Raw genomic sequence first — 24,942 nt, 5'->3', positions numbered from 1 at the left:
TTAAATCTGAAAATTTAAATATTATAATAGCTTGGAATTAAAAAGAAACCTCTTTGATATTTGCTTCCTCACTTTTTGTTTCTTCTAAAACTGCCTCCAGTCTGCATACTGATCTTGTATTAGATCTTTTTTGTGCCTTGGTGTTTTTTAATATTTTTACCCATGATTTCCATATCTTTGTATTTTCTCTGTTATGAAATATACTGTTTGATTCAACAATCTAAGTTATTAAAGTGATCATTGTGTAATTTTTTGTGATTTTTAAAAATCTCAAATAAAGTTTTAATTTTAATTTCCAGAAACTCTTTTATGCTCTCCAATTTTTCTGTTCCTAAGGTTTTTCATCTCATATAAACTTGTGTATACATTGTACATACATATATATATATATATATATATATACACACGCTTATTATTTCTTTTATTTTTTCCTTCAAATCCTTTTTTAAAGCTACCACATTTCCTTAAATGGCTTGGTATCTTTCTTTGCCTTTAGATGTCAATTGAGTTGGGTTTCCTAAGCACCTGAGTATATTGCAGTAGTGAACCGGCAGGCAGGCACTGCCTGGTCAATCCGTTGAACAGTATGAGGAGAAGACTCTCTGTTCTCAAAAGTAAGCTGGGAGAGGATACTCTGACCAATACTGCAGCTTCCCACTGACATCAGTGGAGAAATCAGACCCTCCCAGAGCTGTGTGCAAAAATTAAGCAGGAGTAGTCTCCTTTTCCACCACCAGCTGCCCACCCCAGGGCTCTGTGTCTAGTCTCATCTGCAAAATCAAGCATCTTTCCATTCCAAAAACCCTTCATATCATTCCCTAGCTCTGCAAACACTGACTGATTACACTTTCTTTTAAAGGGCAACAGGAAGCCACCGAGTTTTAAACAGGGGAATGAATGTGATTAAATCTGTAGTTTAAGAAGAAATCATCTAGCTTCAGTCTGGCTAATAAGCCTGGAGGCAGGGAAATTGGTGATAATGGAGACTACAAGAACCTAGATTAGGGCAGAAATAGACGGTAAGATACAAATACATTTGAGTGGGGATTAGGTGTCCAATCAGTGGTACTTGGTGACACATTGGCTATTGGGCCTGTGGGAGAAGGAGACATTGACCAGGCTTCTTGTTGGACCTGGAAGATGGTCATCCCTTCAAAGATGCATAAAACACAGTAGGTAGCTCAGGTTATATTTATTTTGAAGGTGGTGTATCCTCACATCCTCTAATACCCATGTGGCAGAATGTTTATAGAGATAAATTTTTAGAGGAGGGCTGACTAGTGTGTGTGAGTTTGAATTTTGATATATATTGCCACACTGCTCTCCTTAAAATTTGATTTTTGGGGGATTGATGTAGTACATGAAAAATGATGTCTCACTGTCAATTTGACTCTTACTTTTTTAATTTTTTGAGAGTATGAATGAGCATCTTCTAAATGTTTAGGAGACTAGAAGACAGATATCTGCTAATCTCCCTTCTCAATTTTCTGTTGGTTGTTTTCTTTTCCTTATGATTTTTAAAAGCTTTGTATCTAATAAGGCGATCAGGCCTTTATTTCTTCAAAACACTGCTAATATTTTTGTCAGTTAAATTCTTGATTTGTCATTTACAAACATTTTAATTCTTATATAATCATATTGCTCAACTTTTTCTTTTATGGTGTCTGAATTTTTAAATAAAGTTTAGAAAAGCCTTCTCTATTCCATAATTATTTAAATATCATCCTCTAATTCTTTAATCTAATATTTTCATAATTGTATCTTTAATATTTAATTCATAAAGAACTAATACTGATGACAGGAAGTAAGACTTCACACATGCCTACTCATAACCCCAATTCACTGAATAACCCACCATTTCCCACCTTACTTTAAAACAATACTTTTTCTTTTACCATGAATTAATTTCTGCACATATATCTCTATTTTTGGATTCTCTATTTTGATCCATTGACCTATCTTAGTATTAATCAAAACTAACTAATTACAAAGGTAATGTGATGTTATTTATAATATATTTATTATCTGTTGAGGCTTATCCTGTTCATCAATCATAAATATATATATATATATTTATATTTATTTTCTATGTAAACTTTAAAATCAGATTGGCTTGAAAAAAATCATGTTGGTATTTTTTATTAGGTTCAGTTTAATTCCCAGATTTATAGATTAATTTAGAGAAACTTACCTTCATGATGTTGAATTTCTTTTAGTCAAGATTAATCTCTATTCACTTATTCATGTCTTTTTTTTCCTTCATGCATAAAACTGGGGACTTCCTAACTGAAAGAAAACTACTGACTTTTCAGTCACTCAACTCTAGTTAAGAGCTTTATAGCTGATTCTCTGATTTTCCTCATATACAAGCATACTATTTGCAAATGATAATTTTGCTTCCAATTTTTATAAATTGTCTTTCTCTTGTCTAATTGCATAGGCCAGTAACTTCAGAACAGTGTCCAATAATAGTGATGATAACGTGCATTCTTGTTTTGTTTTGTTTTGTTTTCCCTGACTTTACTGGACATGCTTTATTTAGCATTTAAAACTGACAAATATTTTATGAGCTTTCAGCAGAGACACCATACACTGTTTCTGTACTTTCCAATTGTCCTGAGTTTTCTGCATTGGCTTTCTTTGTCTAACACCTTAAAGCCTGAAAATTCCCTCCACTTGTGTAAAGATAAAAACCAAAGTTCTTCACCTGCTTGTTTCAAAAGGAAAAACTGGAGTGGAGGGCAGGCGGGGCGATAAAGGAGCTTGCTGAACTCCATAGCAATAGCTAAAGCAAAAAGGCTAGAAAAAGTTCCTTCGGGAAGAGGACCAAGCCCAGAGAGTCACTCTATAGAAGGAAGAACTGGAGCGTGGGGAGGAGTCGGGGCCACCCCCGCCCCCAGCCTCGCGTAGGTGCCACCCGCAGAGATGAAATGTGAGCCCCCGTGGCCGAGGACACGAGGACGCTGGATCCGCCGCCTTGCCCGCCGCCCAGCGCCGCGGGGAGAGACAAAGAGACCTCGGCCCCAGCGCAGCTCCGCGCGGCGCCCGGGCTCCCCTCGAAGCCTCCCAGGGCAATGGCCAGGGCTCCGCGCGACCCCGCTCCCCAGAGCGCTGCCCTCTCGGTCTGACCGCCCTCCCGCGCCCCCATCCCCTCCCGGTTCCGGGCTCACCCGCGGCTCCCAGCCCTCTATACACACCGGTTTGTCTGTCTCTCTGTCCGTCTGTCCTGGCGCGCAACCTCCGGCCACCGGCTTGGATGGACGCGCGGAGGCTGCCCGGGTGTCCAGGGGTCTTGCTTCCGAAGTTGGTCCTGCTCTTTGTTTACGCAGGTCAGTGACCTAGGGCTACGGGAGAGGGGAAGGGGGCTCGGGGCTGCGCTGGGGTCACACTCCGGCCACCGCGGGTTGGGCGGGACGCACGGGAGGCGTCGTGGGAGGTCAGACTGTGCGGTCCCCGCCGGGATGGAGCAGAGCCCGCGCCCGTGCGCGGGAGCCCTCGCTCGAACTCCACACGGTTGTGTTTGTTTCTTTCCTTCAACGTTTCTTTTCTTTTCTTCTTCATTTCCTTTTCCTTTCTCTCTCTGCGCAAAGCAACCAACCCCAACCCCACATTTAGGGGATTTTATTTTCAAGATAAAGTGAAAAATTTCCAAGTGCATCCAAGACTTAGGAATCTAGGGTGAGTGGAGGCTGAGCAGAGGGAGAAAGGCACTTTTTTTTAAAAAAACATCTTAAATGTAGGGGTTTCTCTGAGATTTTCAAATAAACTAATCTGGTGACTTTTCCAGTTCAGTAAGTGCTACCCACTGCCCCCTCCACCTCCACATTCTCAATATTCCAGGTTTTCCCTTTTAGACATGAGAAGCCTTAGATCTGTTTTCGTTCTTAGGATGATTCTCAAGTGTGGTGGACAGGGTAACTGGAAGTTCTGAGTTGAAATATAAGGTTTTTTGAGAGGCATAAATTCACCCAGAATCTAATCCGTTTTCTGTGAATTCATTACTCACTTGTTTGTAGGGGAAGGACATCTCATTTCCCTCATTCCTGATTACTCTTAGTGAGAATTGCTAATAATTGATGAAGGAAAGCGGTTTTCTTGTTTTGTGACTGATGTGGAGCCCAAAATAGCCTTTCATTGGTTACTCATGTATAGAATTAATTACACATAAGGTTTGCATCTGCTCCATAGTTCAAAAACAGAATAAAAGCAAAGTTCTTCGTAAATGTTTTCAGGTCTCTCACTTCCTAGAACAGGAACCACAGGCTTACCTATGACCTTGCAATACTAAGTTTGCGTATAGCACTGTGATTTACCTTTTGATACTTAGAAAAAGTACTGCAACCGATGTGAAGATGTTCATTCAACATTCATACCTTCAACATCAATAGAATTGAATTCCTCATTCAGCCTGGCCAGAAATGAGTCACAATAACTTCTGTAGAAATTTCCAATCTGTTTATTAAAATGTAAATTTGTGGCTGCTTGTAAGTTGTTTTAAAGATATTCTATGCTGACCTTCAGATAGAGAAATTAATAAAAGTAGTAAAAGTACTTTCTATTAAATGGGAATCTACATTCTAATGTGCTTCCTACACGTTTCTTTTACTTAAGTTGTATAAGATTTTCAGAATTTGAGAGACCAACAGAATCAATTGCATTAATATTCATTTTATATTAAAATCTCTATCACTTCATGTGAAGCAATGATAATTCTTTCCGTCTCCTCTGTTTATCAAAGGAAAATGAAATAAGCAAATAGAACACAGCAAATGAAATTTTAATACCTTCACTTGCCTTTAATTGCACCATTGGACACCTTTTTCTTGTTCTTTCATCTATTTTATTTCCTTTGGTGTGCTGAAATCTAATTTGCACACTTTCCCTTCCCTTTTTACATGGGCCCCCAGTGTTAGGTGCACAGCAACCCAGGATTCAGGAAACCCACACAGCTGGCCAGCAGCAAGCTTACCGGTTTAGAAAGTTTTCACTCCACTCATTTCTTCTGTCCATCCATATCCCTCCCTAGGAAGCTGCAAAGCCATTGCCAGCCAATACCAGGTCAGTTTATCATCTTTGATAAGAAATGATTAACTAGTGTGCTTTTGGTATTAATTCCTGAACTCTTTATTTCAGAGGCTTTTTTATGCTTGCCACGTTCACTCGACTAATACCTCTTGAATGAGAGCTGTTGAGTGATACAGTGGCCAGGCTGAGTCTTTTCTGGTAGATAAGGTGTGCCCATTACTCAAAGGTGTAAAAGGTTGTGTTATGGGAGAGATACAGTCACATGCTACAGCTGTTCAAGGGAGGGGAGTTTATCGATTAACCAGTTTATCGCTGGTTTAGGAGTTTATGCTCTGTGAAGATGATGGCTGTTTTGGTCAGCATAGTGGTCTCAGAGCCTCGCAGAATGCCTGGCCCGTAAGAAGACTTCAATAAATATCTGTTCAGAGAAGTTGAATTGAGAAGGACTTTTAAGAACTAGACCTTTGAAGTATAAGGAAGCCCTGGACGGAAGATGGGGTAGGATGTAGTGTGAACAAAGGCAAAAATCATGAGACGTGTACATACACAAACAGATAGTACAGTTGGGGGGAGACGAGAGAACACTGCAGAAATAGAAATAATCTGGACCCCCTGTTAAGTGAATTGCCAGCTTTAATGGGACATAAAGATATGTAGGTGCAACTCTCCGTAACCTGAATTATGTTCCCCAAGGAAATTGCAGAAAGTTCACATTCCATTGGTTTAAGTAAGAGCAAGGTTTCTATACCTGAAGCATGGTGTTTTACTGAGGAGTCACATTTGGAAAGAGACCGGTGAAGTGTTTACATTAATACCCAACTCCCACTGCAGGCTATAAAGACAGGATTTGGCCAAGGTTTTAACCTTCCTGGCCTTCGCCAGTGATTTTTTGTCCCCTCCCTTTCCTTCCTTTCTTATCCTTAGATGCAGATTGCAAGAGCCAATTCTGAGCAAGTGTTTGGAGCCAGATGTTTTCCTGTACTACACATTCCTCAAGATGGGGTGGGAGTGGGGCCGCTCCTTCCAGATCATGCCTTTAATTCAAGTCATTCAAGAAAATGTGAACTGGCTAATTTTCAAGAGTATTAATTTGACCATGCGAAGTAATATTTATCTTCTGAGAGCAATTGGGATGTTTCATTCTTTTACAAGTGAGAAAGTACTTCTGTATTGTCCAAGCCGTGATCTTTTAGGATTATTCTCAAATAAACCGGAGAAAGCCCACTCACATGTCAAAATAAGTTTTGAGGTGCGGTCGAAACTCCAGTTTGGAAATGTTGTGATTGCAAATGTATTCACCATACTCCATCTTCCCTTATCAGTTGTTTAATTCGGGGAAATAGAGAAGAGGGCTGGAAAATGCCATAAAAATAATGAACAATGTTTGCTGCAGGTATAATTTAGCTTCTTGGCTACAAGATTTTGGGCTTGGTTTCCTGTAACATTGGCTCAAAATATTTTGATAACACATGTCCTTATAAGAGTAGTAATTGAATCTTTGATAATCACGGAGAGCTTAGTAAGATGCCACTGTCTGGGGTATCTTTCAAAAGGAATCGTATGAAGCTACTTAAAAATCACTTATTCTGCTCTAACAAAATAAGGGAGATGTCAGCTCTCCCACTATCTGAATGGCTTTTAAGAACAGGAAGCAAAACATCCCAGCTAAGCGCTTGAGATAACTGCTTAGTCTAAATATTTAAATTAATTAAACAATTCTGAAAATGAGAGCTATAGAAATTCACTGGGAAAATGATAAACTGCAAAAAAATATACACTATCAGGAAATCATTAGGCTGTGTTTCTTGTCTTCAAAATTTTAATGTGGATTTAAGTAGTTACTGAATCTTACAGAGGTGATTATTTTTCCCTTTCATTTCTTCTTACCACATCCCAGAAGAAAAAAAAACATTTAAGTTTGTTCATTTATGAAGTAGAAATAAAATTGAGTGAAAGAAAATGTGAAATCTTCACTTGTTCCACAAAGGGCATGCATTATTGATAAAGGTGAATGAACATTGCTAACATTTGATTATATCAATTTGTAAAGAATCATATTGGCAGGGAGGTGATTTAAAAGCAAAATCTTAATTTTTCTCTTTGGCCAAATCTATAATGTGGACATGTAGGCATAAATAAAACATTTGCACTTTTACGTTATGCTTTTGACAGAAAGCAATAGTCGTATAATTTAGATAATAGTTGATATGACCTTCAGAGATTGAGTTTGGAAATGACTTATTTTGTAATTCTTGAACATGTAACTTAAACTTGTCAGACTATAGTTAATGCGTGTACCTAAAACTCATATATCCATTACTGATTATAGCTAAATAACTTTAACTTGCTAAACATAAATTATTTAGATGGAATAAACACTATTTTAAAGGTAAGATAACTTTTAAGCCACCATTTTTGGTATAATTTTCCTTGCCAAAAACATGAAAAGTAATTTGATCTTGTCAGCTCCAATATGGCCTTTTTAATCGGAAAATACTTTTTCTCCTTCACATAGTGCTGTTTCATAGTTTATTGATTCTTAAATCTGACATCAAATAAACTCTTAATTATTCACAAGTTAATTATCTATGGGAACATTTTCCTATAGCTAACTCATTATCTCCCAATCCAAATGGATTGACAGGATACACAGACTCATTTGTGTTACCATATGTATGCAAACTATAATTATAAACGTAAAAAATGGTAAAGAAAGGAAAGCATATACTGCATTGTCATGAAAAATATACATTAGTTAGAGATTATCTCCAGTTGACGATTCATGTCAATAAAACTTTCCATTAAATGTAGTCAAGAGTAATACCCTAAAGTCAAAAGACTTTATCATTTAAAAAATATTATAAGAACTCTATTGACAAAATGAATGTCTGATTAGTTGGATCATTCATTCTTCCCCTTCATTGTCTCATTCAACCAAATCTGACTGCCAATTATGGTGCTTGATACAGGAGATTCAAATAATGGTCTTTGCCTTTTCTACTGTTATGTCTAATAAGGAAGGAAGACAGGTTTAGACGTGCTTACAAATGTTTTAGGATTCTGAGTAAGAACTCTAAATGTGCTAAAGAGTAACCATTGACCAATTAAGATATGAAATAGAGTAATTTTTTGTGCAGTAGTGGTTTCAGAACTGTAACTACATGGATGTGGTTTTTATTTTGTAGAGGATTGCCTTGCTCAGTGTGGCAAAGACTGCAAATCTTACTGCTGTGATGGAACCACGCCCTACTGTTGCTCCTACTATGCCTATATTGGGAATATTCTTTCGTGAGTATTAGTTAAATTTGGCAATATTGACACTCTTTCCTTTGGCCAGTTACGTTTTCAAAAAATACTAAGTTACAGGTATGGGTAGAAAATTTTAAGATTTGTGGTTGGCCTAAAAGTTTTACTGGTTATACTCAATGCTTCTCACTATCTAGTATGTTATATTATGTAACTAAATGTGCAAATTAATATACAAAATAATGTGCCTTTATTAGAATGGAGTTTAAAGAATGTTCTTTTACTGCCTCATTTGTGTTTTATAATAATAATAATGTCTTAAGTCAGCCATGTTCATATTCTTGCTCATTTTTTAACATTGTAAGCTGTATGTTTTTGTCTGCTTTGTTGAAGGATTTGTAGGTTAGACTTTGTCATTTAATGATAGCCAGTTTATTTCACCACCTATATAGTTGTCTGACTCATCCAGTAGATATCAGGGAAAATAAACATTATGAATAAAAAACAGTTGAGATATGAAATGTCAGTTTTCTACATAATGCTTACAACGCAGCTTGAGGAAAAAAGATCAGAGCCCAAGAAAGGCTGGGCATCAACCGTATAGGGAGAGATCCAACTACAAAAGTCAATGAAACATACACACGTAGACTGTGTTAAGCATTTCCCTGTAACAAATTAAACATTTATTTAAGAGATGCTTATGGGCTAAGGGAAATGGATAAGCAGGAACTGTCTTCAGAGTTGTACGTCTGAAGACTGTGCCTCTGTGTTCCTCTACACACACCTTCAAGTTGAGAGATAAAAGGTAGAGAATTAGGAATATAAGAATTTCACCCATGGAAATCACCCATGGCTTTCAGAAATCTGCCTCTGTCCTCCTTTGTGTTTATTTTTCAGTTGACTGTCAGGATGATTTGAAAGCTGTTTTATTGTGATTTAACTCCTGTCCTATGAAGGCTTAAGTGGAGCACCAGGAAGATTAGACACTAAGTGATACGTGCCTGGCTATTTTAGGCATTTGTCCATTGAGATGGCTGATAAATCATCCTCCATTTCCTGAGAATAGAAAACTTGGCATCACATCAACTCTCTAGAATCAAAGTGGGGCTGATCTTAGAGATCATGTCTCTCTGAATAAGGCCAGAAAGAATCACACTTCAGGACACTACTGAAGACTGGCTATGTAAGAAAGAAGAAAAAGCCAGTTTTCATAAAGGTTGAAGAGTAGAATTTAAGCATTCTTTGAAGTGCAAATAAACTCTACATTCAAAGGTTTGAATTTTTCCTCATGGAAGACTTGGTGGAAAAAGATTAAGTCCCCTTACATTTAAAGAGTCCGCTCAGAATAGCCTACATATACATATATAATGATGTTTCACATTTGTGTATCACTTCATTTTTCCTAAGTTAATTGAAATAGTTTATTACTAAATTCAAATTTGATTTTCAAGTGGTCTCCACATGCCAGAGGCTGCTGTTCCACGTGGCTGTGCGGTGGGTCCTTCGAGTGGTATAGATTTGAGGAACCTGGGGTCAGAATATGACTGTGATTCTTTGGTCCTCTGGCTCCTGGCCCATTCCTCTGCCCCAACTACATCATGGTGTGTGTTGTGTTCCTAGTTCTCACCTCATAGATACATCCACCCTGTCAAATACATATAGAAGACATAATTACTTATAAATCAGAATTCTTAAATTTTTAAAACTTACAGATGTGCTTTACATGCTTTATATTTGCAAGCAGATTCACCTTTTTATGGTGCATATTCTGTCTTTCAACTAATTTCATCACTTGGCTAAAGTAAAGAATTCGTTGAGTTTATATACTTATCTGGGTCATTAGGGCCATGTACTTGTTATGTTTGAAAAAAAGAATTGTGTTTTGTGGACAGCGGAAATAAACACAGATGGCATTATATTTCAGGCATTTAAACTGAATTTTCTGTTCAAAATAGAAACCACTAAGTAAATCCCTTGCTAAACAATTCTTAGAGAAAAAAAAAAAAGAGCCTTAAAGTGTTTTCCCCATTGGATAAAGGAGAATACATTTTCAGGATTTCCAGTTATTGTTTAAGATTTGAAAAGAGTTAACTCCACCCAGAGCTTTTCTTTTCTTTTCGTTTCTTTTTTTTTTTTAAGTTAGGGTGGGGGTGGAGGGAGGAAAAAAAATAATTCCAAGAATGCTTTAAAAAGTTCCTTCATGTACATGTTTTCAAATATTTGCTATTTTGGAAGTCATAAACTTGGAAGAGAGGATGTTGCCTCTCTTCTAAGCACCTAGGCACATTCTTAGTAAAAATCATTCTGATCATCTTAACAGAAAATTTAATCTTTGTGGTCAATAGTAAGGTAATGAGGAGGAAAGCAATAAATGCACTGGAATGTTAGGTTTTCTCAATGAATAATTTTATAAACTGGGTTTAATTTGGTTTCTGGCTTTGTTTATTTTCAAAAATAGAAAATGTCTTGGCTCAGCTTAAAAGGAGCTAAAAAGAGTACAAAATAGAATTTGGATCACTCTAGATTCTGTGTAAATGGGACGGGAAGGTATACTTGATTTTTCTTGCTGATGCCTCTCCCTAAAACAGTCAGAGTAGAGCTATTTAGCCTTGAATTCTGTTTATTTCGACTGTCCTTCTTCTGTTGCAAATTGATCATTAAGATTAGTTTTCAAAGAGATCGCAAGAGCTAACCTTTAGTTTATGTTTTAGTTTAAAAATCTTATTTTACTCAGGTCTCTTTCTTTTAGATATTTTATATTCTAAGTATGAGTTAATTTTGACAAATTCAGATTCCCCCTCCCCATCTTTTTTTTCTTTAGTTGGGAATTTTAGTATTTACTTGTGTCTCATGAAAAAATTTAAAAATTAATCTTTAAAAATAGCTGATGTACATTTTTTAATTGGGATATAATTGACATGTAACATTACATTAGTTTCGGGTATAAAATACAATTATTCAATTTTGTATATATTGCAAAATGATCACTACAATAAATCTACTTGATATAAATCTATTTAAAATAGCACACCTACTTTTGATCATTATAATCATGGATATTGATTTCCATACAGAAAAGTAATAGCATTATTTTCCAGAATTAAGAATAATTTTTGCAAAAGTCAGCATATACTATGCAATCAATTATTTACAGATGCATACTCAGTGCCCATGACCATGGCAGCAAAGGATCCAAAGATGAATAAATGATGTTCCCTGACCTTTATGATCTCACAACCTAATAAGAGAAGAAAATGTAGACAAATAATTCTAATTCAGTGGATTAATCTATGAAGTGCTATTGAAGGGTGGGGAAGAGAGGAAACAGCTAAGTATGTGTGTTTGTGTGTAGGGGGGGGTGGGTGTGTGTTTAGAAAGCGGTGTTTAGAGAAAGCATCATGAGTATGAAATTTGCACAGAGTTTTAAAGAAAGAGTAGATATTTACAGAAAAGGACAGCGAAGAAAGGGAAGAGCATTCCAGACAGAGAGAGTCTAGAGTACAAAGGCAAAGACGTAAGAAAGGAAGCGATCAGTTTGGGGAAACCCACGCTGTTCAGTGTTGCTAGAAAAGGAAGGTTAAGCTTTGAAGATAACGTACAAACAAGTAGGTCAGACAAGTAGGTCAGACAAGAGCCCCTCACCGTTACACACTTTTATTGGTCATGTCTAGCAAAACTAAAGTAAAATAATTCAGCATTTTTCTGGGAATAAGATGGCTAGTTTCATGCAGAAAAAACACATTCTTCAATACCTCTAAGACCAGGGACAAAGGTGAGAAGGTGCCAAGTGGAGATTATTTTTATTCCGTAGAGAAAATACTGGGAATGAGCACTTTGAGATGTACACTATTTAGGACCATTTATGACAGAATATACGGCTTTGGAATTATTTCTCCACTTTTGATATTTTTGATCATGAAGGTAACTATCTGACAATTGGCAACCTCACTGTGTTTGAAAATGAGAACTGGGCCAATTTCCGAAGTAAACAATTTCTCATCAAATTGATTCTCAAACATTTTATCCAGTCACTCTTCTCCATGGAAAATAAACATTCTGTGATGAATATGGAAAGGCATATTTCAGTTTTGCTGCTGATGAAATTTGACTGACATTGCCTAGAGGTAAGATCCAACATAAAGGTGTGGTTTGTAGAGTATTCTTTAGAATTTGTAGATTTCAAGGGATCAGTGGGTGCAACTGAGTGGCTAATTACTGTTAGTAATGGAAGAGACTAAAAGCAGGACTTTACTGAAAGTGAAGAAAACTGCTACATGAATAAGAGAATAATTGTACAATGTTGAACAGGAACCAAATAATGACTGAGTTGGACATCGTGAGCCAGATGACAAGAAACAAGATTCAGTCCCTTCACTCAGAAGTAAATTTTTACCTTTGCAGTTTGCTTTTGTAAAATGCAGCTCTATCTAGGGATTCTTCAGTGCACCATCTGGCCAGCACAAAATCCCCATGGGGCAAAATCAAGAGGAAGAACTAATAATGGAGATCCTGGTAGGATTAAGTTTCTTTCCTTCTCAATGAAATGTGAATGATATATTGCCTGAAGTTTTGGAAATACACATAATAAATATCACGACTGTGATTTTAGAGCCAAGTTATGCATGAAAGCAAAACTGGGTTAAAAGATAAAGGTTTCATATTTCCAAATGGCACTTGAGGTCCTATACTCGCTAAGTAGATGAGTATTCTGAATAAAACACGTGAGTCCGTTCAGATAAAGACAGAAATGTAATACAGCTTGAAAGCCCTTTGGCACTGGTAAAAAGATCATTTAAATGAAATGAATTAAGATATTCTTAGTGCTTAGATATTAAAAAAAAACTCTGAAAGATATATACTAAGCAAATTAAAGTTTGTGGGAGTCTTGTTTTGGTTTTAAGAATGACCAAAAAAAAAAAAAAACCAAACCCTAATATAATGTTAAAATAAATATGAACTTGATTTTAAAATGTGGCCATGCTAATGAGGTGACTTTTGGAAAGCACTTGAGGATGGGGACTGGTTGCCAGGGAAACCAACCTTGTGATTAGAGGGTTGGAACTTTCAGTCCTGGTCCCCAGACCTCCGGGTAGGAAGGAGGAGCTGGAGATTGGGTTCAATCATTGATGGCCAATGACTTAATCAATCATGTCTATGTAATGGAGCCTCCATGAAAATGCAAAAGAACAGGGTTTGGAGAGCTGCCAGGTTGGTGAATAAACACAGAAAGATTTGGAGAGAATGACGTGCTCAGAGAACTTTTTTTTTTAGTTTAAATAATTGAATAAAAAGTTTAATGTACGCAACATTGTAAACTGACTATACGTCAATAAAAAAATTAATGTAGTAACACATAATGTTTAGTATAAGAAAAAAGTCATAGCTTTTCAGAAGACATGTGTTTACATTTTATGTATTATTAAGAGCAAATATAAATGTGTAAATACCTAAACTTTTTTAAGTCAACTATATTCTACTCAATCATGACTGCTTCTATAAATTAAAGCTTCATTGTTAAAAACATAATTTGTTTTTAAGAAGGACTAGATGAAGTTTCTAGAACATGTTCCCAGCAATTTATGTCTACAAATTTCTGCAAAGATAATCTGGGTTCTACTGGAGGACATCACCGTGAATCATACACAGTTCCTGACCTTGAATTGCTTATAAGCTATTGGGGAACACAGACTTATAAAACAGATGATTTAATAGGTTTTGGAATCAGAAAAGCGTTTTTAGTCCAACTTCAGGGTGCTCGGAAGACTTCTTGAAAGAAAATAATTCTAAGATGAGCCTTGAAAGAAACAGCAATGGATCAAATCCATCACTCAGAGTTAAAAAAAAAATTAGTAAACTAGGAATAGAGAGGAAAATTTCTTAACCAAATAAAGATCTCAGCCCTCCCCCCCACCAAAACCCTACCTCAAACACCATACTCAATGGTACGATGTTATAACCCTTCCCTTTAAAGGCAACTGTAAGACAAATAGCTCCCCTCTGTTCAGCATCCGACTGTCCTGGTCATTGTAACCAACAAGACAAATTCAAAAGAAGTGACATGAATTGGAAAGGAAGAAACTAAATTGTTATTATTTACAAATTATATGATTGCATATACTCCTCAGCCTGTAAAAACGAATAAGAGAATTCACCAAGACTACAGGACGTAAGATCAGTGTACAAAAAGTAGCGCATCCTCGTATATCAGCAACACTCAGAAAACGTTGTATGTCTGTGTGTGCACAAATCTCATTTACAACGTCAAAAGCTAAGTACCTAGTAAGAGATCCAAAAATGCATATGGCTTTTTTAGAGCACTATAAATATGTAAAAGTTTTGAGAGATGAAAGACCTAAAGAAATTAAGAGATATACCAAATTGTGGGTGGGAATATTGTAAGGATGTCAGTATTGGGATATGTCAGTTATTCCTGAGCTGTATATAAATTCAATGCAATTCTAATCAAAACCCACAAGACCATTTTTTTTGTTGAGTTTGACAGACTGAGCCAAAAATCTACATGGGCCAGTAAATGGTGTACAAAAAAGAAGAAAGTTACGAAAAGTAAGAAAGTGAGAAGACATGCCTTGGAGGCATCAAGATTTGTTATAAAACTATGGAAAATAAATTGTGTGATACTGGTTCACAGATAAACTGATAGAATAGAGGGCTTAGAGATTGACTCATGTATCTGTAGAACTTGTAACAGAGATGGCATTACAAACCACTCTAATGGATGGATTATTTAACAGATAATAAATGATGCCATCCATAAGGATAAACATTAAACTAGATCACTTCACACTACACCCAAAAGTCTATCCTAATGGACTAATTACATAAATGCAAGATGCAAACATTTATATTTAAAAAGAGGGTAGAATGGCATTATGGTATCAGGATAGGAAGGATTTCTAAGATAAAAGAGAAGCACAAATAGTAAAAGTAAACTAAACAGTCACTGAACTCTACAGTTTAAAAGGGTGAATTTTATGGTATTTGAATTATATTTAAAAAAAATACTTTAAATAGATAAGGCAGCAATTCCAGACACAAAGTGTCAGGCAGATTCTGCACTTGGAGAAGATACTTGGCAATTCATATGATTCACAAAAGATTAGTATCCAGAATGCCTCAACAGGAAAAAGGGGCGATGTGTGTGTTCTCAAAAGAAGTAACAGAGCAGAAAACCAGAAGGGCAATAAACCTGCAGAAGATGCTCCCCGTAGCTAGCTAAAGCAGGGAAATGCAGTTTAAAATAGTGCAAGACTGTCTCACTGCTGTCAGGCTGGCAGTAGTCTGTTAAGTCTGATAACACCAAGTGATGTGGGCCAACATGCAAGGGAAATCACTCTGCTGGTTGGAGAACATAAAACATTATCAACACTTGGAGAGCAATTTGACCACATGCAGTAAAGATGAAGATGGGCATCCTTTAGGACTTAGCGGTACCTCCTCTACGTGCTTTCCCTAGAGAATCCCCAAGTATGCACAAGGAGATGTTGTTATGTTGGTTGACATATTATTTAAAATAGCAAAACTTTGGAAGCAACCTAAATTTCTATCAGAGGCGAATGGATAGGTAAATTAGAGTGTATTCATACAGTGGAATTGGATACAGCAATTAAATCCGTGCATGTTAGTGTATCATTACAGTGAATCTCAAAACGGTAATCCTTGTGAAAAAGAGCTAATAGGAAAAAGAATGTGCGAAACATGATACTATCTGTGTGAATTTAAACATATAAAATAATTCCGTGTGTTACTTACAGAAACATACACATGTGGTAAATGTGTAAACATATGAGAGAGAGAAAAGTGCACATGAATTTCAGGATTGCCCCAAACTGAGGGATTTTCCTGGGATACAGGACTTTCAGTGCTACAGTTGGGACAAGCCTGGGCAACATGGGGTGAGTTGGTCACCCTGAGGGGAAGAGTCGAAAGGAAGCTTTCAACTCTAATAGTTCACTACTTAGAAAATTACCAATCTGAAACAGATACTGTAAATTATTAACATGTAATAAGTCTGGGTAGTGGCTATGTGGATGTTTTATATTAGTATCTGTAATTCTTACATGTTTGAAAATCCTTGTAATTAAAAGAAAGAAAGCAATGAAATAATGTGATGAAGACAGTAATGTATCACCTGGACACTTAGGATGCTGAGACCAAGTCCGTTGTGTGGGTTTTCCAACACCGCAAGCAGTTAATTCTGACACCATGTAACGAGAGATAGATGGCATCAGATCCACAGTTAAGGGTCCAGTGCTACAGGACTGCTTCCCCAACCAACTTCAGCCACCAACTGTATGTAAGTCCAGCTTGTCACCTGAGTGTCTGAACTCTAGGCCATAGATCAGAGGTTTCAATGATCCTTGGGTTCAGTCAATTTTCTAGAGTGCTCACAGAACCTAGAGGAGCATTATACTCACTAGAATAAAGTGATATAACTTAGAATCAGCCAGATGGAAGAGCTGCATAGGGCAAGGTGTGGGGAAAGTCAGAAGCTTCCATGCCTTCTCCCCAAATCTCCCCATGTTCACCAACACAGGAAGCTCTCTGAACCCTGTCCTTTTGGGTTTTAATGGAGGCTTCATTACATAGACATGATTGATTAAATCATTGGCCATTGATGACTGAACTGGGTCTCCGCGGCCTCTCCCTTCCCTGGAGGTCTGGTGGGTGGGACTGAAAGCTCCAACCCTGAATGACAGGGTTGGTTTCCCTGGCAACCAGTCCCCATCCTTAGGGGATTTCCAAAAGTCACTTCATTAACGTAAACTCAGGTGTGGTTGAAAAGGCTTTATTTATGAATATTAAGACACCTTTGTTGCTCTTATCACTTGGGAAATTCCAGAGGTTTTAGGAGCTCTGTGCCAGAAATGGGATGAAGACCAAATATGTACTTGTTATAAATGTCCCAACATCTTGTTAATGTGTAGATTCTGATTTGGTAGGTCTGGTGTGAAACCTGAAATCTGCATTTTTAACAAACTCCCAGGCCATGCTGATGCTGTCCATCCTCCAAGCACACTTAGGTGGACAGGGCTGGTGCACGCTGACCATGTCCTGTACTGCAGGATGAAATAATAGAAGAGATTAGGACTTGAGGATGGGTGGAATGTGGGGCTAGGGACTGGGGCTAAACCAGAGGCATAGGGCCAAATCAAGTCTGAAGTTTTGGATGATTGTGTGGATGATGTGCACTGGGAACTAATGCAGAATGTTCAAGAAGTTTGAGAGAGGAATGAATTCCACTTTTAATATGTTGAGTGGTGAGGAGTGGGGGTAATAGGCTTATCGCCTATAAGCCAAATTCATTGGGCCTTCAGTTAATGGACTGCACCAATCTGAACCCAGTGGAGAGCCTGGAGCATCACATCTAGACTTGGGAGTGAAAAGCCTTGAAAAAGGTGTGGGGGAATGAATGAGATGTTCTGAAGAGAAGTGTAAGAAAGAGAACAGCAGGCCTTCCATGGAGCCCACAAAAATTCAACAGCGCACTGTTTCTCCCTTTCTTCATTTGGTCAGCCTCCTGGAAAACGTTCTGCGTCTATTTCAGCTGTTCTTAAGTGTTCTATATCCCTTCAAAATTCTTTCACTCTCAAAATTGATCTGTCCTTCACTAATCGGCCTGAGTACAGCTCCCATGGTGGCTGGGTCAGTGAATGCTTCATTTTCTTCTGTGTGCTTTTTCTGCTTCATACTGTAGACAAGATGGGATTCACGGCATTGTGGTTCATTCTGAATTGAATATGTTACCATAACAAAGAAGTTTATGTGAGGATCCATCTTTATTTATTTATCCATTGGCTTGTGCCCCGAACAGATCCACTCACAGCTGGTCATATATTCCAGATTTTAGGGGCTACCTTCATTAGATAGAAATCAGAGTTGGGCATTACAGGAGGAGTGTCTGGTGGTGGCAGGAGTTATTAGAGTGAAGGGAGCTATCATTTATTTAGTGCATTCTCTGTCCCAGATGCTTAAACTATGTTAGGTTATTAATCTGAAGAATAGCCCTGGGGACCTGGGTATTACTATTTTTGTGTGTACAGATGAGGAAGTTGAGACCCAGAGTTAAGTCATCTGTCTGATTTTACACAGCTGCGATGCCGTGAGCTGGCGTTTAAAGCCTTATGTGCTTGGCCTTTTTCTGTTACTCTCCATTGGCTCCGGAAGAACTGAAGATTTAAAGATGGGATAAAAGGAAACTGCGTTGCTACAAGACCTTATGAAGAGGGAAACACCATTCTGAGGGGAGGAGCCTTTTCTTACCCTTAGTATCTGTACTCAGTTCTCTCCTATATGCTGCCTCAATATCCTTTCTCTGCCCTGTTATTATTTACCACTTTATTCAAGTTCCTAAATTATCTGTCTGCCCTTCCACATGCTAGACCCCGAGAGGACAAGAAGAAGTAGGTCTTCCAACTTACCATTGAAGGTGCAGGACCTGATCAACTAAATGACCCATGGGGAATCATTGAAACACGAATCAATCCCCTGTTTAAGCATGAAAAAGCTGACATTTTGTGAGTTCTAAATAAATATGCATCATCTGGATAAATATTTGCTTAGAAAAATCAAGTCACAATTCGAAGATGTTATTGATTTCAGAGAATTTCTTTTCATGCAGTATAAATTAGATATCAAAACAGAGTAATAGGAGTGATTTCTAGGGAGTCAGCCATCACTTTTGAGTCACGCTGTGTAGGATAAATTATAATCAGATGATAGGAATTAGAACTCAAGAGCCAACTTGATTACAGTGATTTAACTTCCTGGTCATATTTCATTGGTAGAGCATGTATTTGAATGGCCAGTGCTTCAGTGGAAAAAGGTGAAGTGGTTCTACTACAGAAGGTCCAGAACCTAAATGGAGAAGGTCTTTTGCACTGAGGGTTACCTCAGGCAATACTAGGAGACATAGTGTGGTACCATTTATCTCCCATCCACGTCTGCTTTTGGACAGTTCACAGATTTGAATGTGTTCTGTTGATGAGACAGTATGATCTGCCAGCCTGTGACTATTAAGGCAACAGGCTCCTGGAGAACTCTATTCACTTGCATAATTTTTGGAGATAAAATGTTTTAGTGATAAAATTGAGGAGGTGAGAATTATACACACGCTGTGATTTTTATCCCATTATATTGGTCGAATTCTGGTGGGCAGCTGCTGGCCAGAGCACAGTATCTTGCAGCTGTCTCCCAACTGGAGAATGTTAGTGTGAACACACCCGTAACTAATGAAAATTTCAGAGGGAGGTGAACCTCACAAAGTGTAACAAGTCTCCACCTGAAAGTGCCCTGGGTGTTTAACCCATAGTAACTGTTTAACCCATGGTAACTCAGAGATAAACAGAATTCGTAGTTCAGATAGTCATTCTTAAGAGAAAGAGAAAGAAGGAAGAAAATCTTACGGGTAACAAGAAAGATGCCTTTTTTATGCCTTGGTACAAGTCTGACAAAAATAGAGAAAAACATGACAAGTTCATATTTGGTATGAATTTGGCACCGTCAAAAAGGTGAACAGAGTGAGTATCTCTCTCTGCTTCATTTTGCAAAAAGTAAGTGCTACCTGTGGTTGCAAATAACCAGCTGTACAATGTTGATATGACATTTCCCTCTAAAAGCACCAGAAATAATAGATCAGCCTCCACAGTATTCCATGTAGGGAAATATTCGAATTTAAATGTATCAAATAAATGGTGAAAGCTCTTCTTTATGGTTTCAATCTCCAGTAGCTCTCGTCCTTACATTAAGTAAATAGACCCTCTTGCCCTTTGTCAGGTGGAATTAAACAGAAAACAACTCTTTGTGATTCTATTCTTAACAATAATTTTAGTAATGGGGGCGGTAGAAGAAAGATCGAGAATGGTTGGATTTACCAAATTGGGTCTGAGTTCCTCTTCTGCTATGCTGTGTCTGCTTTATTCTTCTAATACCACTGAGCCTCTGTTTATTAATTTGTAAAGAGGAAATGATAGAAACAGCTTACCTATCTGGTAGAAGACTGAAGGATATATTCACACATTAAAGTACTTAGAAGAGCTTTGAAATATTTTCCCATCATTAATGAAAACACTGGGCTTTGAAAATGTCTGGAGTTTGGGAAAAGAGGAAATAGGGAGCAAAGTGACTTCTCCAAAGTCATTCAGAAAGCACATCACCGAGCCAGAGTCCCCATCCAGGTGCAAGGCTCTCTTTCTGGTCCTCGGGACCAAAACCTGGGCATCTTTCCTCAGGAGAGCTCTCTCAGTCTTGAGTGAAATGAACAGGCTTCTTAATCAAATGTGATTGCAGTCTGATCACTGCAAAGGCAGCTAATTAAATACTGTTTCCTGCTGTCCAGCAGTTGCTGTAAGCATAATACAGCCCCAAAAGTCATGTGCATTAAGTAGCAAACCTGCCATGTTGCCCTGGGCTGACCTGTGAGTTAGAGAAGCTGACTCAAAAACAGGGTAAACAAGTCTCAACCAAAATATAAAAATCTGATTTATTGTGAAAAAATAACCATACATGTAATACCAAAAGTCAGGGACAATGATTTGCTTTACGAAAGGACTCATACAGTTCCAATTAATCTCCTTTCCCAAAATTTATTTTATTCACAACTTTTCAGAAATATATATTGTGCATATGGCTGGTTTATCTCTTATTGACAACATGCCAATAACAATGCTTGTAAGAGTATTCCAACCGCTAGCCATTTCAGCAGTGATCGCAGTACTCTATAGAGCTGAGCAGGCCTTTACACGTAAAAGTTTAGAATTGCCCTGATTAGGCTTTAAGAAATGATTGTTAATCAGTAGTTCTCTCAATATGTCAGTGCTTATAAGACTTGCAAGAGTGAAAAGGGCGGTGACCTGCCTCTGATGCCTCTGATGACGGCCTCTGATGATACGTAGCCAGCATTTGCGACACATCGCCAGACTGAAAGTCTTTCCAGCAGCAGCAGATAAATGCCAGATGGCATACTGAATAGAAAGTCATTGATCAGAGCCAGGATCAACTGAGGTCTGTCAGTTCTAAAATGAGTTTCTTTTTATTCGGCTTGATACATTTAAATAGCCAGCCTATTATACGTGCTATGTCTTTTGCTTAGTGTTTGTGGTAAAATAGTTTGTGTCCCATAGCCTTTCCTTGGGCGGATTGGCTCCAGTTCTGGGTAAGACAGAGAGAGCACACCTCACTCTTTGCCTCCCACCAAAGGCAGCTTCAGAATTAGGGTGGCCCGCATGTAACGGCTATTTCAAGTACACGGAAGCAACAGTAGTTAAGTTGATTAAGGAGCAAGACCGAAATGCAAAGTACTGCCTAACACGCTTTGAGTTTATCGGTTTCATTTCCTCTGTTTACTCCACTCTGGACTAAAAATAGCCCCTAACGCATAAGTAGACAGTGGGACATGGACAAAGAGTGATACAGGAGGATCTCTCTAGTTTTGGCTCCTTGAGGTGGGTCTCTTTGTGCTCAAAGACAGTGGGGGAAGTAGCCCAATGTTTTTCCTTTGTACTCTTGTGAGGCTCCTAAGTGATATTTTGACTGCTGCATCCATGGGGGTGACCATGGCAGTGACATGACCCACTGGGAGCCTAAAACCCTGAGAACAGGGAGCCTTCCTTTCTGATCAGACTGATGTAATACTGGGAGGATGGGGGCACTCCCCATTGCTTTTTTTTTGCATCTTTGTCCTTCTGCTGTTCAAGCCTGGTTATAAGCCCTTTTGTGGAAGTATGCAAAAGGCAGAGTAAATAAAGACCATCTTTCTGACCAGAGAGCCACAAAGGATTGCCTCAGGGAACCAGACAGCATTAGGGAGATTGTTTGTCAAGATAGAATAACTTAAGAAAGTGACCCCTGAAGTTGCTTGTGAACTCCTGGTCTCATCTCAGGGTGCACATGCATGGATCTGACCCCGAACAGTATACCATAAGACCTTAAGCGTTGAATACAGGGTTTTTTGATAACCGCCCAAGTCTTAGATTGGCAGCTGGGTCATGCACACATGGGACAGAGCCAAACATGACTACAGAGGCTTTGAAAATGGAACTTACATTGAAACCACAACCCACGGAAGTCTGATTAGAATTTGTAGTCTAAATTGAACCTGGTTGATTGACAGCTAAAACAAAAATATCAAAATTCCCCATAGACTTAAATCCCAAAGTCTCATAACTTAATATTCAAAAAGTTCAGAATACAGTCCAAAATTACCCAGCATACAATGAACCAAGGAAATCTTGACTCATAAAGGAAGACACAATCATCAAGCAAAAGAGATGCTAGAGTTATCTGACAAGACTAAAGTAGCTTTTATGAAAATGACCCAACAAATAAGGGCAAATTCTATTTGAAATCTATGAGAAGACCAAATTAGGAAAAAAGAAACAGAAAAAAAATCCAATCTGAACAGCATTTTCCTAACACATTTGCTTACTTCATGTCTCTGTATCATTCTCTCAATATTTAATGTATTTCAATATTTCAAACCTTTTCATTATTATTACATTTGTTATGGTGATCTGTGATCAGTGATCTTTGATGTTACCAGTACAACTTGCTGACAGCTCAGATTATGGTTAGCATTTTTGAGCAATATTTTTCATTTTTGTACATTTAATAGACTACAGTATAGTGCAAACATGACTTTAATATGCACTGGGAAACTGAAATTTTCCTATCTGTTCCATTGTGATATTCACATTATTGTGGTAGTCTGGCATCAAACCCACGCTATCTCTGGTGTGTGCCTATCATCAAAAGGAGACGGGAAAGGGGAAGGAATCAAAGGAATACAAAACAGAGAAGACAAACAAATCAAATTAAATGATGGACCTCAATCCAGACAAATCAATAATTACATTAATGGTCAAAGCAACACTAACTGAAAGACAGAGAATGGATTTTTTTTTAATTGACAGAAATTTATCCTGAAACTCACTTCAACTGCAATGATGTAAATAGGTTAAAGCTATAGAAGCAGAGAAAAATGGGGTTGGTCAAAGGGGACAGAGTTTCAGTTATGCAAGATGAATAAACTCTGGAGAGCTAGTGTCTGCCAATGTGACTGTAGTTGGCAAGAAGGTAGATCTTCAGCTTTCTTAACACATGCCTACACTCATATACACACACAGACACACACACGAGAAGAAGTGTGCGAGGTGTTGGATATGTTAATTACTTTGATTGTGGTTGTTATTTCACTATATAGATGTAAAATCTCCAAGTTGTACATTTCAAAGGTAAATGAATTTTAATCGTCAGTTATAAGTCAATAAAGCTGGGAGGTGAGATGATACGATGTATCAAGCCAATAAAGGGAAAACATAATAAATAAAAGGTTGAAAAAAGACTTGCCATGCAAACATTAACTAAAAGAAAGAAGGACTGGATTAATATAAAAGTCCAGAACAGAGAACATTACCAGAGATAAAAGGTCATGCTGCATAATCAGAGAAGGGTCAATCAACCCAGAAGACATAACAGTCAAAAGGAGAGGTTCAAAATTATGATGTTTAGTTTTTATAAACAGCAAATAAAAAGGCTGATTTTGTTTGTTGAAACTCACCTTACAAGGGAAAAAGAACAATATATGTATGTTGACTTACCTGCAGGGTTAAATGAAATGATTTACATTTTCCCTTTTTCTTTTTCAATTATGAGTCATGTCAGTGAATTGCAGATAGTTGCCTGGAATCTTAGATTTACTTTATTCTAACTCTGAATCAGTCTAAAACTTGACAGTCCCTGGCATTTTTATGTGTAAAGCATCAACTAGGAAATGAGATCTTCAAGGATGGCCCACATGTAAGCACCAAAAAGCCACTGCAGTGATGGGAGCAATATTAACTTAGCTTCTTGGATGAGCAGTGTGCCCTGTAGGTGACAAAGAATGAAACCAAAGACATAAGCAACAGAAAACTGTGTCGATCATTAAATTTTGTGATGAAAAATGACTAAAATAGTTAATTTCAACTTAGCTTTATTAAGAGAAATATATTGTTTCATGAAATGTGGAAGAGAATTTGGAAAGGGAAAAGAACGTGATATTAAAACCAAGACCTTGTAATCATTGGCAGGCTTTCCCAACTATGTTCATACATTTTTAAAAATTCATTAAACTCTTGAAAAGGATGATCCTGGCTTTTTTCTTCTAATCTAAATATTTATGAGAAGGGAGAGCTTACACAGAGCTGCAAGACCCCAAAACTCATTTCTTTCTGGTTCTGGAAGGAAGTAGTTCATAAGGGAAAAGAGCTTATCCTGAAACAATTTATCCAAAACCAGTAAAATTGGTTCTGTTCAGATTATGCTATTAAGAAGACTAACCTCCCAGGTGTCTTAATTAATCGATGGTCTGACTGAAAGATCTGCAAAATCTTGTAGCTTTTTTTCCTCCCTGTACTGCATCATTTGTTTCAAATAACACTTTTAAGCTTATATTAGCATACAAGAAACAAAAACCTATTTTCATTTCTTAAATCATAAAAGCTTTTAAATGTCTTGCAATTGTAAACACCAGATATTAATTATGTCTGTTCAGTGGAAAGTAGAGATTTCACAGCATTTAAATTTCTTTAAATTTAGGATTCCCAAACTTTAGTATTTATCATAATCACCTAGGAGTGCTTGCTAAAAATACGTTTTCTTGGAACCTCATCTAGA

The 24,942-nt window shown here is 37.6% G+C and overlaps 1 protein-coding gene across 1 annotated transcript in view; it reads left to right on the top strand.

The window, feature by feature from the left end:
- Positions 1-2,910: 2,910 nt before the first annotated feature.
- CYYR1 (cysteine and tyrosine rich 1) overlaps positions 2,911-24,942 on the top strand; it is a 98,283-nt gene continuing 76,251 nt past the window's right edge. Inside the window, 5 exon segments of the mRNA XM_072968046.1 lie at positions 2,911-2,970; positions 2,973-3,043; positions 3,045-3,153; positions 3,155-3,329; positions 8,211-8,313. Coding sequence (XP_072824147.1) covers positions 2,926-2,970; positions 2,973-3,043; positions 3,045-3,153; positions 3,155-3,329; positions 8,211-8,313 — 503 coding nt within the window. The 5' untranslated portion in view covers positions 2,911-2,925.

Source organism: Vicugna pacos, chromosome 1 (assembly GCF_048564905.1).
Source record: "Vicugna pacos chromosome 1, VicPac4, whole genome shotgun sequence".
Classification (NCBI taxonomy): domain Eukaryota; kingdom Metazoa; phylum Chordata; class Mammalia; order Artiodactyla; family Camelidae; genus Vicugna; species Vicugna pacos.
The sequence above is the reverse complement of the archived record's forward strand: the minus strand, read 5'-3'. Positions and strand labels throughout refer to the sequence as shown.